Here is a 16,758-nt window from a genome sequence, read left to right as displayed (position 1 = left end):
CGACACGTGAAATTAGCAGGCCTTTAGGGAGACCAGCAGCAACAGTTAGCTGTATAGCAGGTGCCAGGGCGCCGGATGTTGCAGGTAGTGTTAAGGTTTTAGGCAAGCATGGGTTTTCTAAGATAGTTATTCACGTAGGAGCTAACGATATACGCCTTCGTCAGTCAGAGATTACTAAAAATAATATTGAAGAGGTGTGTCAATTAGCGAAGGCGATGTCCGATGCTGTAGTATGCGCTTAATAACATAATTAGTATTAAAGTAACTGATTCACAGAAAACTCCTTTTATCTAAAGCTGGGTTTACTAAATGTTAGATCATCAGCGTCTAAAATGCTCATGATAACTGAAATACTAACAGATCATAGATGTAATGTACTTTTCCTAACAGAAACCTGGATCAAGCCAAACGAGTACATAGCTTTAAATGCAGCGTGTCCTTCTGGCTACAGCTATGTACACCACCCTCGTCTAACTAGCCGCGGAGCTGACATTGCAGTTATTTCTATTGACACATTAAGCATAAACCAGAACGCCTTTGAAATGATTTTTACTAGCATAAATCATGTAGCCAGCGATAAAAAGCCCACCCAGCCTCTTCCAGTAATCGGCAGCTACAGGCCACCAGGACGCTACTCAGAATTTATTAAGGAATTTGCAGATTTCCTTTACATTTTTGTTGGTGATTTCAACAATATTCACTTTGATAGTGGCCAAGACCCTCTGATGGGCCTTTAGTTCTATATTAGAATCAGTTCGTTTTACCCAATGTATAACAGAACCCATACACTCTGGTGGACATACGCCTGACTTAGTACTGAGCTATGGTGTAGATGTAGTTATACTACTCCATCTCAGACCATTCCTTAATTTCATTTGAACTATGTACGCACAATCACATCAGCCACTGCACCTGGTTTTATTGGCAATCTACCAGACATATCATTTGCGACTAGGATGCCCTCACACCCTACAGAACTTGGTCAAATAACTGAATGCTTAGAATCAGTATTCTGCTGCACACAACTCCGAGGACTGGAAATCATTATACCAGTCATGGTAGTCGGACGCAGTCCCTTGTGACTCCTCCACTTCCGTCCCAGGACCACATTCCCGTATTGTGGGAGTCAGCAGGGTAGCCAAGAACACGGGGGAATTGCATGCACGAGCTGGGGAAGTGTGTCTACTCCCCTTCCTCCCCTTCTTCCTACCCTTCCCAGGCATCCTTCTTCGGTTGGTGTTTCTGTAACGTCTCGAGGTAAACAGGATGCGGGGAAGAGGCACGATTAACCAGACGTTTATTACACACACGAATGATACATAAAACAACCCACATGCTCTGTACACCTTAAACATCAACAAACACACTACGACACAGGGGATGTATATACATTAAAGACGATTACACATAATGCAGAACAGGTGGACAACACGAGAGGACATGGCAACACGGATGAACACACAAACCAAGACGTTTGAGGAGGGGGTGGGGCCATAACATGACATTGGCAGTCTCCCAGACATACTATTTGTGACTAGGATGCCCTCAAACGCCACAGAACTTCATCAAATAACTGAATGCTTAGAATCAGTATTCTGCTGCACACTTAATGATGTTGCCCCACTTAAGAATAAAAAAATTAGGGACAAAAAATTGGTACCTTGGTATAATGACCACATTTGCAATTTAAATCAAAACACTTTCACATTTTAAATAAAAAATTGAACGTAAATGGCGCCACACTAAGCTTGTAGTCTTCCGGCTTGCATGGAAGGAGAACCTTCTCAAGTTTAGAAAAGCACTTATTACCGCTCGAACAGCTTATCTCTCAAACCTAATAGAAAAAGAAAAAAATAATCCTAGATTTCTTTTTAGTACAATTGCCCATCTAACTAAGAATAAGATTGACACCAATGCTCAGATTACATCACCACCATAGTAGTAAAGAGTTCATGAATTTCTACAATGAGAAAATAAAGCACATTAGAGATAACGTTAAGAGCATTAATATGACATCGGGCAACTACTTAGGTACAACCAAGAACAACCAAGCCAAAAATGACTTTTGAATCTTTTACACCTATCCAAGAGCCAGAAATTGCATATCTGATGTTGCGCTCAAAGTCCTCCAGTGCTTACTAGATTCACTGCCCACACACTTTCTTAAAGAAATTCTACCTGAAGTAATTGAACCTTTACTAAATTTAATAAACTAATCCTTAAATATTGGCTACGTTACTAAATCATTCAAATTTGCAGTAATCAGACCACTTCTCAAAAAATCTAACCTCAACCCATGTCAGCTGTCAAACTACAGACCGATCTCAAACCTACCATTTATTTCCAAGATCCTAGAAAAAGCTGTAGTTCAGCAGCTAAGCGCATATCTGAATCAGAACCGAATGCATAAAGGATGTTGAGAAACTTTCTCTCACTTAATCCTGACAAAACAGAGGTGCTTCTATTAGACACAGAGACAGCTAGATCCTCTAATTACTCAAAGAACCTCAATGAAATCACAGTCACATCTTCCCTCACAGATAAAGATCTTGGCGGTATCATGGATCCCAGTCTCTCGTTCGAAGCTCATGTAAATAATATTTCTAGGAAGGCCTTTCTCCACCTTAGGAACATTTCTAATATTAGAAACATGCTCTCCTCACATGATGCAGAAAAGCTAGTCCATGCATTTATTACTTCAAGATTGGACTATTGTAATGCCCTACTATTAGGCTGTACTACTAAGTGGTTAAACAAGCTCCAGCTAGTTCAAAATGCAGCAGGCAGAGTGCTCATTAGAACGACAAAATCTGAATCCATCACGGCTATCTAAGATACTTTACATTGGCTCCCAATAAAATTTCATATTGATTATAAAATACTTCTAATTACCTACAAAGCATTGAATGGTCTTGCCCCACAGTTCCTTAGAGAACTCTTAGTTCATTATAAACCACCATGTCTGCTTAGATCGAAAGGTGCAGGTTCTTTACCTGTACCAAGACACTTTACTTGTTTTTTCATTTTATAATTATATTTTTCTCGGTAATTGTTATTATTGTGGTGACTGTTGTCGGCCAGAGGAGGATGGGCCCACCGTTTAGTTTTAGTTCCTCTCAAGGTTTCTTCCTCATGCTCTAGTGGGGTTTTTTCTTGCCACTGTCAGCCTTGGCTTGCTCACTGGTGGCTTGGACTTGGACATTTGTAAAGGTGCTTTGTGACATCTGTTCTAAAAAGCGCTATATAAATAACTTTTGATTTTGATTTTTGATTTGATCCCCTGAGGAAAAGCCAGAGTAGCTCCCACTCTGAGGCAGATGCTTCCTCTGTGAGCCATTTCCCACCACTGGATGAGCCCCAGAGAGAGCGAAGGATCCGCGGCCCACAGGCTGCTGTCAGAGAAGAGCGGCCCCACTTCAGGCAGGTGGCAAAGAGCTATAATTACAGAGCATACCTAAAAATACACAAATGGCATGCTTTGGAAAAATAAATATAAAAATTAGTGAGGGTCACCCTGACAGCGAATACATTTGTTTCTGTGTTTTTAAAAGTTGATTTTATTAATGAAACCTGTTTAGCATTACCGATATCATAACACCAGGTATGTACACCGTGTTCTAACGCTGTTTTAGGGAGAAGAAGAAGGGGAGCTTGACTCTGGTGCAGTCTCTGGCCCAGAACCACACCGACATCCTGCTTCCCAAGCTCCACGATGTGTGCCTGACTGTGGTCCAGAGGGGCCCTCTCAGGGACAAAAGATTCTCTAATCAAATCATATAAACAATGGCCCAAAAAGGATCTTCGCATTTTGCTGTCCGAGCTGGAATTGCTCTGTTTTGTGACCAAAATGGTTCTAACCTGATGAAGAGTCAATTTGGAATGTTCTAGCGAGGAATATCTTGTCCTTAAACATGGTAGGTAGTACAAACTGATGCTTTTCCTTCTCTGACACACCAAGTAAATCTGCCACATATCGGATGAGTCCGATCGGCGTGTTTAAACAGGCACATCCCCATGGAGTGCCTGAACACCTGAGCCCCATGTCCACTGTCTCAGTTGAAGAATCTGAGCTCCATGGTGTCGCGTGCTTCCATGACAACACTGGCACACATGTCCACCGACCTGTGGAGGGCCATGGACGCCAAGGCGGAGTTGGTTGCCTGCATGCTGCCGCACAAGGCGGGCGAAAGCAACCTCTTCATCAGGGAGGACAAGGACCTTGCGCTCGGTGCCATGGTGCAGAGCTGCTCGCCCACTCAGGTCATTCATGCTCTGCTGGCCGGGGAACTCAGGAAGGATCACCTCACCAACACCTCTATAAATTTGTTTTGAAAACGGTTATGCAGCCATTTGACCAAAATAAATTACACTGCCAAAAGAGACTTTTAGTAGAAGACAGAAACACATTTATAGTACAGCAGAGCCCTGCTACTACGAGGCAGTAATAGTGGAATCTAGACGCTATAATAGGTTCATAATAATTACACGCTATAATAGGTTTCCAATGTTGGGCAGTAGTTTAGCTGGGGCCTGGGAATATTGACATACCTATCGATATCTTGGTGCCCTTTTTTTTTTTTGGCTCCTCCTACAGGTCCAGCAGTCTGTGATGTCATCCCACGATAGATCAGGAAGCAGCTCCCTTCGTCACCAGCTCCCTGACCAGCCCTACCATTGGCCCGTGGCCTACTCGCTCGGCCAGAGGAAAGCCTGTATCCTTACCTGTGAGAGGAAGAGGAACACGGAGAGACATGAGGGATTCGGACATTGAACATCAGCTCGATTATTGAACTTGATTATTGTAGTTTCTGGGCTTATTGTTTGTTTTAATGCCTTCATTTTTTAAAAAAAATAGTGTTTTTTACAAACAGACTAACAAACTGTATTAAATGTATCTCAAATGCAATGTGTGATTAATGTGTTTAACAAGTTGATTGTTGTATTTTGAATTCCATGGGAGGTGTAACTATAAAAAATAGTTCTTTGGCACTTAGTGGCAGTATTTGTTCAAAACACATGTAACATCAAGCTCTTATGTAACCTTTATAGGATCTTCACCTCAGACTTTGAATTTTGGCTTAATTTAAAGGGATATTGTGGGGTAATTGGAGCTAATTCTATAACTATAGTAGTGAACTGTATTACTACAGAGAAATCTTTTTGGGATTGTGTGTGTTTAAAATAGAAAACAAAAATTGAAACAGGTAATTTATCAGGTTTCAGATTTCCTGTTCTGCTGGACTGAGGGCATGTTGCTATATTGACAAAATCCAAGTAACTGCAAAATCTTTAAATAGTACAATATATAAACACAGGCAGTGGTAGTTCAACGGTTAAGGTACTTGACTTGTTCTCGGAAGATTGCTGGTTCACTGCCACGTTGCCACTGTTGGGCCCCCGCGCAAAACCCTTAACCCTCAATTGCTCAAATCGTACTCAGTCATAATTGTCGCTTTGAATAAAAGTGTCAGCTAAATGACATAAATGTAATCAGCACAGTCAAAGATTGATTAACCACACTAAGTCCAATACTAAGAGACTGGTACAGTGGATGAGGCACAGAGCAGGATACAGCACTATTTTTTGCTTTCCATCAGCAAGTGCTACCTGGATGCAGTCTTGCTACTTGGGGATTTTGCAGGCTTTGACTCCTTGGGTGTGTGATGAGGATTTTGCTTCAGTTAAACTCCTCATGAACATGTCTGACAAACCTGCACGTATGCTCTACCAGGACCTCATTTAATACTTCTCTTTCAGTAACTTGGAGCCTGTGGTTTTTGTTTGCTATTTCTGACATAACTGGGCAACATTTTACATTTAATGTATATATGGAATCCACAGAATCTATACCATAATACTGTAAAGAAATAGTATACTTTATACATTGTAGCTAGTCCATGCTAGAAGCTCCCAAACAACTCCACATAAACTTCAGCTCAAATAAGCCTCTTCCTTTCCATGATGTCCAAAAGTATTGGCGTTCAAATCATTCTTATAATAAATGGGAAGCTGATTGACAGCACGCGGACCTTTAAACGGTTAAAAGGAGAACTAAATAAGACAAGTGAAGGGTCTACGTTTTCATCTACACCTCCTCCATTTGTTGAAACACCTGCCAATCACGCCACTTGCCCAGGAAACATATGAAGTCACCCACCCCACTTTTTATGTAATTGAATTTTCTTTGAAAAAAACTGAAGTTATCTTATACTGGAAGCATGTTTTAAAATGCCATTTAAAATGACAGCCACGATTGTTGTGGAAATTTACCAGAAAAGCACAAAATATTTAGCGTGGGATTCTGGAGAACGGATGCATGTAGACGGCTGAAATCGGTAAGCAGGTACATGTATTAGTCCTAAGAAATGTTATGTTGATAAATGTAGTATTTAATATTCGATGCTATCAAGTGATTTATATGAGTCTGCCAGTTTGGGCCCGTAGGTGCAGCAGTTTATGACGTTACACCTGTCCATGTCACCTTGTTGCCATGGAACGAAGAGTCCGTAGAGTAGCGAATTGATATTTGGTGGAAATCTTCTCACTCCGGTCGATATAGTGCTAATAATTTCAATTCTTTAAATTAAGAACCACAGAACAACATGGATGATCATGAATTATATCCGTTCGGTTTTCTTGAGCCTTCTTTCCGTAAGGTTAAAGGTGGGAAAATAATCAACACTGAGGGTAAGTTATGAAGTTAACTAGCGGTTAGCGTTAGCGTTAGCTAGCTAGCGTTAGCTAAATCATAGATCGTGTTTTGTTGTTGTTGTTGTTTTTTTTTAAATCTGCTGTTTTAGTTTTAATTTTGAATATAGCCCCTAACTAGATCTGCATAGCATTCCTTTGGTTAGTGGCCCTGTTTTCATCTTTCCCTAAAGGAATATTCTCTTCCCCTTCAGATTCCTCCAGTGGGATCGCCAAGAAAGTAAAATTCGAGAGCAATTACTACCTGCGGAGTCCTGGTCCTCGGATTCGGCCGGGGACGCCCTGGCCCTCGGATCCAGGGTTCAGTTCAACCGATGGCTTACCTGCCCTGGTCTTTTCCCCCTCTGAAGCCTCAGACAAGGCTGCGTCGTCGTCCAGCCAGCGGGGAGAAGACGCCCGTCAGAAGCGGTGCAGCCTGAAGAGGAAGAGAGAAGGGGAACACAGCAGCGACAGCGTACAGATCCTGGACGATCTCTACACCCCTTCATTGTCCAAGCGCGTGGCCAGGAGCGGAACAACCACCTCTTCCACCCAGTCCATTGCGTACTCCGGTTGTACCGCAGATAGCAGCAAATCGATAAGTGATTGCGAATACCAGCTGGTGCAGAATGAAATCCTCTGCTCTGCCTCCAACAGCTACGAGGTTCTGCACTACCTTGGTTGTGGAAGTTTTGGCCAGGTGGCCAAATGCTCCAAGAAGGACACCAATGAAATGGTTGCCATCAAGATCCTGAAAAACCATCCATTCTTTGCTCGACAGGGTCAGATCGAGGTGGGAAAGTTTTGCCTGCTTTTTTGGAGCTTTTGATATGGAATCAGCTGTAGCCCCGATTCTGTTTGTTGGTATCAGATGTGCTAACTCACACTGTGGAATCTGTATACAGCCAGGGTAGCACAAAAACACTTGTGTTTGGTATCAGCACACTAGTTCTAATTTTCAAAGCATCAGTAGGAACTAGTTCAGATAACACATCGACAGCTTGAAGCTTACTATAAAAAGAAGGCTTAGCTACAATTGCATAAGCCATACCTGTTTGGATGTGTATTAAAAAAAAAAGTGCAGAAAAATTAAATCTGTCTTTCCTCATTTGCTCCTCCTCAGGTGAGCATCCTGAGATGGCTGAGCAGGGAGAACGCAGACGAGTTCAACTTCGTGCGTGCGTATGAGTGCTTCCAGCACAAGAAGCACATGTGCCTGGTGTTCGAGATGCTGGGGCAGAGCCTCTACGACTTCCTGAAGGACAGCATGTTCAGCCCGCTTCTGTTGAAGTGCGTCCGGCCCGTGCTGCAGCAGGTCGCCAAAGCGCTCATGAAGCTGAAGAGCCTGGGCCTGATCCACACCGACCTCAAGCCCGAAAACATCATGCTGGTGGACCCCGTCAGGCAGCCGTACAGGGTCAAAGTCATCGACTTCGGCTCGGCTAGCCACGTCTCCGAGGCCGTGTGCTCCAGCTACCTGCAGACCAGATACTACCGGTGAGGGACACGTGCTGAGGCGTGTTAGAAATAAGTGTGCACTTGTTGCACTCGAGTGTGCTTTAGAGTAGAGCTGCACATTTTGGCAGTTGCGATGACCCTGCTACACATTAAAATCGTGATAAGCATTACAGTTAACTGGAGCACGACTGATTCATATTTGATTTATAAGTGGTTTAATTTTAGTGATTCATGTGAGTGCTGTTATTTAGCAAAATACCTGATGAACCCTCTTCAATGTCTGAGATTAGTTAAGATGCTCCGAGTTGCAGGCTTTGGTAATATTAGTATTGGTCATGTCTGTACAAAACTGCTGTTGCATTGTAGCTATACCGTTAATTAACCGTGTTGTTTACCGAGTAACAGTGTTTAACTGCATTGATACTCTGTATTTACTTAATGGAAAACAGAACATCATTGTAGTGTCAGTGCATTTTTGCATATAGTTCCATGTTAGAATAGTGGGTGTGTAATGTAAAGTGGTGTGTAGGGGGGAAATAAAACCTGGACTCATCAACAAAATACTATTTAAACCTTTTACATTTTCATGAATGAATTCAGCACCGTTTGTGTTAAAGCAATTGCCGCCGAATCACCACACACTACGGAATCAGCCGAGACTGATTTCATGATGGCGATATCTGTGTTTTTGGTCTAGGTCACCTGAGATCATCCTGGGTCTCCCTTTCTGCGAGGCCGTGGATATGTGGTCGCTGGGCTGTGTCATCGCCGAGCTGTTTCTGGGCTCCCCCCTGTATCCGGGAGCCTCTGAATATGATCAGGTAAGCACACGGGCCTTTGAGCTGTGCCTAGTCTTTTTCACGCATCTTGGGCTTGGATTCACGGAGCTCTGTAGAATTTCGCTGATTTGGGGTCGGTTCTTTCACTTTCTTTTCACACTTTTCTCACTGTGTGATGAAGACGTAAATCTTGTTTGTGAAAAGAGTGGCGTAGTGTTGCTAATGGAAATGGCCGTTCTTCTAACTATGCAGTTTGTTAGGGAGTCCATAATGGCTAGCAAGGAAGAGAGTGAATGTATGGTTTGAGCTTTTAGCTACTGCTTTGGCTAGCTTATTTTTAGGAATAATATAAATAAGAGTTTCTATGGCCTGTTTTTCTTTTCTTTTTTTTTTTATACATGCATTTTGAAAATGGAAGGATGAACACAAAATAAAGTCGTAATCCTCTTGCCGTGTGGTGTCTCTGCAGATCCGTTACATCTCCCAGACGCAGGGCCTACCAGCAGAGTACCTGCTGAGCGCAGGGACCAAGAGCAACTATTATTTCCACAGGAGCCCTGACTCCAGCTGCCCCCTGTGGAGACTCAAGGTTTGCCAGTCTTTAAATGCCAAATACCATGTGTTTGTTTCATAAGGGATGTAACTTAATGATGTCATGTAACTTTATGGTGGAGCTGAATGGTTGATTTTTTTCTTTCCTTTTTCTAGACGCCTTCAGAGCATGAGGCAGAGCATGGCATCAAGTCCAAAGAGACACGGAAGTACATTTTCACCTGTCTTGACGACATGATGCAGGTTATTTTGGCTTTTGTGCGCATAACTGTACGTATTGCTTTACTGTTGTGATGTGAATTTGAAGAACGTGAGAAACAGCTTCCACGGCTCACGTTGTAGAGCAGGTCGAGCAAGGTGCTAGCTCAAAGGTCGAGCGTTCGTGCCGTTATAATGAGGAACGCACATGAATCGCTCTGGAGAACGGCGTCTATGAAAGGCAGAGCAATGCATAGTAACTTGCTGCAGAACTTGCTGCGTCTTAGGTGGATCGGTGCCCTCTGCTGGTGTTTAATATGACTCACCCCTGGGTCTCTCGCGCAGGTCAATACGACCAGTCTGGAAGGCGCAGACGTCTCGGCGGAGAAGGCAGACCGGCGGGAGTTCATCGACCTGCTGAACAAGATGCTCACGCTGGACGCTGACAAACGGATCACGCCGATGAAGGCCCTGAAGCACCCGTTTGTCACCATGAGCCACCTCCTCCAGTTCCCTCAAAGTGCCCAGTGAGTTGTTCCAGGCCTTCCAATCTACATGTCACAGTTTTTTAAAAAAATTAAGGAACACCATCTTAATTTACAAATCCAAATGGTAGTACTGTAACTTGCCCCCCGCCCGTGTCTCTCTTTCTCTCTCTCTCTCGCTGCAGTGTGAAATCTTGCTTCCAGAAAATGGAGATCTGCAATCGGCAGTGCACAGGGTGTGATGGCAGCAAGAGCCTGTTTGGCAGTGGGGGTGGGGCGGGGGGCGGGGCCAGCACAGCTGCCAACCTCAATGACACCTTCAGCAGCTGGCTCGCCCAGCACAGCCAGGTGGGACAACCGGCACAGCAGGGCGGGTTCAAGAGGTCAAAAGATCGCCAAGCAGAGAGCCGGGCTAGGTACTCCCTGCTTCTTATTGCACTTTTTAATGGTTGGCATTAGCGCTAAAACTCCACACTAATTCAGTGCAAGGGAACCCTAGAACAGGACTCGAGACCTACTGGTCTAGTGTGTGGGTCTGCATAGTGGGTACAACTGTTGTAACAAGTGCTGGATGGCTCTGTGCCATCACACTTTGGTGATAGGTTGTGTGTGTTCACTCGAGTGTGCAGTGTGTGTTGAGAGTGTTGACGTGCTCCTCTGACCCTGTGCCAGACCTGTGTCCTCCCCCGTGCATGGCATGGGCGACGCATCGGAGCCCATTATCATCTCTGACACGCCCAGCCCAGCTATGAGCGTCGTCATCATCTCCAGCGACTCGGAGGACGAAGATGACACCAAAGTCCAGCCCACCAGGTGCCCTCGCCTCGTCTTTTTAAAGCCATTATGAAATCCTTCCTAACACTTTCCTTGCTGTCACTCATCTTGTTGTTTAACCCTTCCTTCCCTTCCTTGGCCCCAACTCCCAGCTGCGGCGGGCGAACGTCATGAGCTGCGTGACGGCGCAGCACTCCGACATGTCCACATACATCCCACTCAGCCCCAAGTGTCTGCCCAAGTTCGTGTAGAGCGCCACCAACCTGCCCAAGTGTTTTTTTGTTTTTGTTTTTTTTTACTTTGAATAAAAAACTTTGAATTGAAGTCGCTGACTGTGCCATGCCTTTCTGTGGGAGGCCCCATTTTTAACATTTTTTTTAACAATACCCATATTTTTATACATTTATATTTTGATGTTGATGGTTTTGGTTCTGTGTGAAGTTAAAATATTTTTTTATGCTGCACTTGGCCTCAATTAATGTATTTTAAACATATTGGATGTGAGTCCTTGACCAGCATGTCAATAAAGCTTCATCCAGTTGCTCTTGTCACAATGTGTTCAGTTCTTCTTAAAAGGGTAACATCGCAATTCTAAATTGTATTACAGTAAAGCAAAACATTAAAGGTTATTTGGTTGTACTATTCTATTGATCCTATAGTCAGTGGCTATCAATAAGAAATGATCAAGCACAGTTTTATTGGGTGTGTGTCTGGAAAGAGAACTACAGCTCCCGGCGAGATTTTTGGTTCAAGATTAATCATCATGCAAATTATTGTGATTAACGCTTTGTCTGTTTAATGAAACTATTATACTATAAACCTAATATTTTAATAGGGCTGGCAACTTTCTAGATCCGATTACTACACGTGTGTGAAGTACAGGTGCTGTAGCTATACAAAATACAAATGTCCACAGTAGCCTAATTATAATATATGCATCCAAAATAAACACCAGAAGCCTGGACTAATGCTAATGTACATAAGTGCATTAAATCTAGGTAGGACTGCTCGATAGGTAGGATAACAAAACATTTGTCCCGCCATACAAAAGAAATGAGAGCGTGATAAGGACTCCAAGTCGCCACCAGATGGCGCCCGAAACCGCTTAAATGTATTCCAGTCGGAGATGCCTTTTACCTTAACATGCCAGGATACACACTCACTGGATGTTTAATCTTTCGAATGGGTCAGCTATGTTTTTATAGTCCGGAAAGATTTTTTATTATTATTAATCAGTTAAGTAATTCAAGCTGTTGCATTTTGCTGAGTTGAGGGAATATTGCATAACCCTGTACTAGCCAAATAATTAGATTTGATGTGCTATTTTGTGGATTAATACCATACCTGGCATGGTTTTAATGGCACATGGTCAATACTTGCTGTCAAAATACAGAGGTTCATAAGAACCTCCTTCCTTCATAAGGAGACTCCTGTTTTTGAAACTGTTTCGCGCTAACACCACTGTTTCTGCATACTAGCTCTTACTGCTTTTTTGCAACATGTTTATTCTTCGCCGTTAGCGATAGTTTTATCTGTGAGAAGTGTAGATGAATTGCTGTTCTGTGACGTGGGAGACAAGGCAGGATGCAAAGACGAGCCGTGGTTCACATGGGACAGATGTTTATTAACACACAAAACAAAATGAAACCAAACACGAAGAACATTAAGCACTAACATCGGAGGCTCGTCGCTTTCAGAGTCCTCTGACCCGGTCTATAAACCACAGGAAGGATCCTCATGGCGGGCCTCCTCCACCTCCACTGATGGATCCTCAGAGCGGTCGGATTCGGTGTCTGACCTGAGGCCGACGTCAACATACTCCTCACTCCTGCTGTAATCCTCCTGGTAGTCCGTGGGGGGATAGTAGGACCCTGCAGAGTCTGTCCCTGGATATTGGTAGTCGTAATCGTACGGGTCCCGGTAATCCAGTGAAGGTAGGCAGGACTCTGCAGCATCTGATCCTGGACCACCACCAGGGCCCCCCCAAAATCCTCCAGAGATACTCTCCCCTGATGTGATGACAGGAAGTGTTCCCACAAGTATGGAGGATTCTCCTGCATGGGTTGGGTAGAAGCAGCTACACTGCTTCTTCCCCTTTTTCTTCTTTCCCTTGGCTCGAGGCAACCTTCAACGGTCGGTGTTCCTGTGACGTGAAGCCGGATGCAAAGATGAGCTGCGGTTCAGATGCCACAGACGTTTATTATCATACAGAACAAGACAAAACCAAACACGAAGAACATTAAGCATTAACACTACTTAGAACATAACAGGCAGTCTTAAAACACAACAAAGCAGCATACATGGGGTCAAACACTGACAAACAACAACAAAATAAGGGTTTAAATATGTGTGCTCACAATTAAAAGAACTATAGACAGATGCTGGTTCACTCCTAACATCTGCAAATTAAAATACAAGTTGGTTATTTCTCAAAAAGGACTGAAGCTCTTCCTCTGTCAGTGAAGCACCCTGGTAGTGTTCTCATATGTGGCGATGGAAGTGACGTCCATGTAAATAGGTGTTTAATCACTGCCATGTGCTACTTGGAAAAGAAATTAATCTTTTAGTATGAACAATGTTGGGGATAAAGAATGGGGACTTGTACATCTCCAATAGCGATTAGAAGACAATAGCTGACACTAGGACACCTCATCTAAATATGTTGACTTGACAAGTATAGTATTATTCATGTTATACATCTATGGGTTAAAAATATGGAAAAAGTGTTTTAACAAGAACGCCAGAGGGGGCATTTACTATTTTGTGGAGAATAAAAAATGGCTCATTTTAATGGGTTTTTTTTTTTTTTAATTCTTTTACAGAGAGGGAAGGGTGAAAGGACTGAGAAAGAAGGTTAGCACCTGCCAACCGGTGCTGGGAGTAGGCCTCACTCACCTGTCATGCACAAGAGACCTGCAGTCCCAGGGCACAGTAAAGGCTAATTTACTCCCTACATATATAAGCTTGTAAAACTTGTTTCTGTTAGAGTGCTCCTAGACTGAGGTACCTACATTCCCAAGTCTGAAAGGTGAGATTCTACCTGTGCACGTAGAAAATCAGGTAGGCTGTTTTTGTCCTGCTCTTCAGGATGGCTGGCTCAGTGCTTCTTGATACTTTTAAGTCATTGAATGACAACCAGCTCTGTCCTTCTCCCTCAGCTGTGTCACTGATATAGTGGCCTGTCGGAGTAGTCGGTGGTCCTTAGTCATTTAATAGTTTCTACTGCACGTGTATAAATAATGTCAGATTACTCACCATGGTCCATGCTGTCACCTAAATGAGAAACCACCGCCTGGAGTCTGTAGGTGCCAGTGGGTGCACATTCCTGCAACAAACAAATACATCTTTTTTTTCATACGATTAACTGAAAACGCATCACGGATCGAACGCCATCTCTGTATTAACAGGCCTCTTTCATTCTCTCTCATTCTGTCTCTGTGTCTCTCTCAGCCTGTATCTCTCTTCTTTTTGGTCTCTCTCTCTCCTCACCGGTAGGCTTACTTGCTGTCCTCTAGCTCCCTGTCCTTCTCCTCTCTCATTTACTACTGATGGGTTAAAAGAACTTAGTCATTATGGCAGATACTTATACACAGCCGTATTATCACTCCACTGTAAGAAAATGGCACAACTCTACCTGGCTGGGGACTGGAGTTTTCCCCCAGTTTATCATTTTGCATTTCTTGCGGTTTGTCCTGGGTTCCCGCTGCTCCACTGAGGACAAACCACAAAGCCATTCAGTCGGCGTTTTGTAGCTAAATGGGAATGGGTGGACAGAGAAGTATGTGGGCACGGGTTGATGGTACGAGCTCACCTCGACTGCTGCCTGAGAGAAGCCACCCCAGGAAGGGCAGAGAGATCCAGCTCGGACGGGACGTCCATCACGTCTGAGAGCTTTTGGCCCAGCATGTCAAACCGCTTAAGGTGGAGGACGAAAATACTGTTCCAAGAGGAAAAGTGACTTAAGGACTGGAAGTGTGTGTGAGTGGAGGAGGGTGTGTGTGTTGGACTGGTTTAAAACTCATTCTTTAAGGTCATCTACGTCAGACGAGACTCACCGTGGCAGTGTGAAAAACTCCACCTCTTCAGTTGCCTCGCAGCCTGCTTCACACTCACAAAAACGCTCCAGTAGTGTTGGCTGAAAAAAGAAAGAGACCCTTTCATTGAGAGTGATAAAATCAAAATGGTAGCATGTCATAACTGTATTCTCTCCTTTACAACACAGTAATGAAGCCTTATCCAAAGAGGGTGTGTGAGGTGACCAACCTTAAAGTAAGTGTGTAGGCTGTCGGTCGTAGCAGGGCTCAGATTTACAGAGAGGTGGTTGTAGACATCCACTCTGCAGCTCTGCTTTCCACAGCTTTCACAAAATGGAGAACAGAAATGTTACAACATTTGCACAGAAATAATCTCCTGCATCCCTTATACAGTGTGTGAGTTATCACATGCTAATTTGCTCAGTTTTACAAGTAGATAACATCTTATCTAATGTGAAGCATCAGAGCAGAAAACATTTCGAATGCTCAGTCCATGTCTGTTATGTTTTCCCAAACTCACACACACTCTGAGATTTGAAAGCTATGTGATGAATACAAGCTGAACTTGTGAGCATTTTAAATGTTCATATTTAAGTTATGTATGTTATGAAACTTTCATGAATACTTTAAACAGAGATGTCCGGAGAAAGCGCCTACTCTCGGTGAGAAAATGTACTTTAAACAAACATGTTAAGACTGGTTAAGACCAGTCCATTAACACAAAGGAGATATGCAACAGTGATACCTAATTACCTGGTACATGTGAGCACAGACTTGATATGAAACTCAAAGTTTGCCACAGGGCAGATGTAAGAGAAGAAAGAGGCCCTGAGTCTCTCTCCCTCCTCTTTCAGCTGCAGTAAGCAGAGCATCAGGAACTCATGAGCATCCTGTGGAGGACAGCACAGGAGAACATCAGAGGAGGATTTGCTCCTGGACTTCAACAGCAGCACGGTGAGAAAACAAAGGTGGCCGTGTGCAGTTCCTGCAGGGTACTGCGTGAGGTTCTGATGTGTTCTGAATGGCTGAGGGGGCCATTTAGCTGGACCTGTTCATAGTCCTCTTCGAATGCAGGGCAGCGGGCTGAAACACACTCAAGCAGGGCTCCCAGGAGCTGCACCTTCTGCTTTGTGCTGCGAGTGGTGAGTTGGGCCTGCTGCAGATCTGAAAAACATCTACACACAGCAACAGGGAGACCAAGTGGTTTATATCTCTGAGCATCACAGCACCTCCTTAAGCACTCATGATTAAACAGTTCATTTAGACCCATGTGAAGCCTCTGGTTCTGAACGGGTACCTGAGCATCTGGCAACTAGAAGGATCCGTCAAGCAGGATGACTGAGCTCTGATGGGTCTCCAGAAGCAGGAGATACTCAGTAGGCACTGCAGAGTGGCGTTCATATAGCAGCTGTTCCCAATGTTGGGAAACCTAACAGGTCATCCATGTTAAAAATAGATTTAGTGCAGAAGCTCTGAAACATCCAGGCCACTACATGTCAGTATAATGGCTGTTTCATAATGTGAAGAAGAACTGCTAAATGACTTACTGTTCATTTAATTACAATATGTTTGTATTTGTATAGGAGAAAAAGACTGAGCTTCACCTGTGTAAACTGTAAAATCATCTACTCTTAATAGGCTGTGTAGTAAAACGCGGTGTGTATTCTCGTCTTTACCCGAGCTGCCGAATGTTGAGGTGTTCGACAGCGGAATGGATGGGGGTGTGGCCTTGGCCCTCACCCTGACCAATCTGACGCATCCTTTTACTCCTGAGGACGTGCAGCAGCTGTC

The 16,758-nt window shown here is 43.7% G+C and overlaps 1 protein-coding gene across 1 annotated transcript; it reads left to right on the top strand.

The window, feature by feature from the left end:
- Positions 1-4,110: 4,110 nt before the first annotated feature.
- LOC145656143 (homeodomain-interacting protein kinase 2-like) lies at positions 4,111-11,184 on the top strand. The gene is made up of 10 exons (XM_081709519.1): positions 4,111-4,228; positions 7,008-7,480; positions 7,811-8,184; positions 8,843-8,966; positions 9,394-9,513; positions 9,633-9,719; positions 10,020-10,201; positions 10,345-10,575; positions 10,832-10,958; positions 11,086-11,184. The coding sequence occupies exons 1-10, from the start codon at positions 4,111-4,113 to the stop codon at positions 11,182-11,184; spliced, it is 1,935 nt and encodes a 644-aa protein (XP_081565645.1).
- The last annotated feature ends 5,574 nt before the right edge of the window (positions 11,185-16,758 follow it).

Source organism: Electrophorus electricus, unplaced genomic scaffold (assembly GCF_041902795.1).
Source record: "Electrophorus electricus isolate QZ-2024a unplaced genomic scaffold, ASM4190279v1 Scaffold50, whole genome shotgun sequence".
NCBI lineage: Eukaryota > Metazoa > Chordata > Actinopteri > Gymnotiformes > Gymnotidae > Electrophorus > Electrophorus electricus.
The sequence above is the reverse complement of the archived record's forward strand: the minus strand, read 5'-3'. Positions and strand labels throughout refer to the sequence as shown.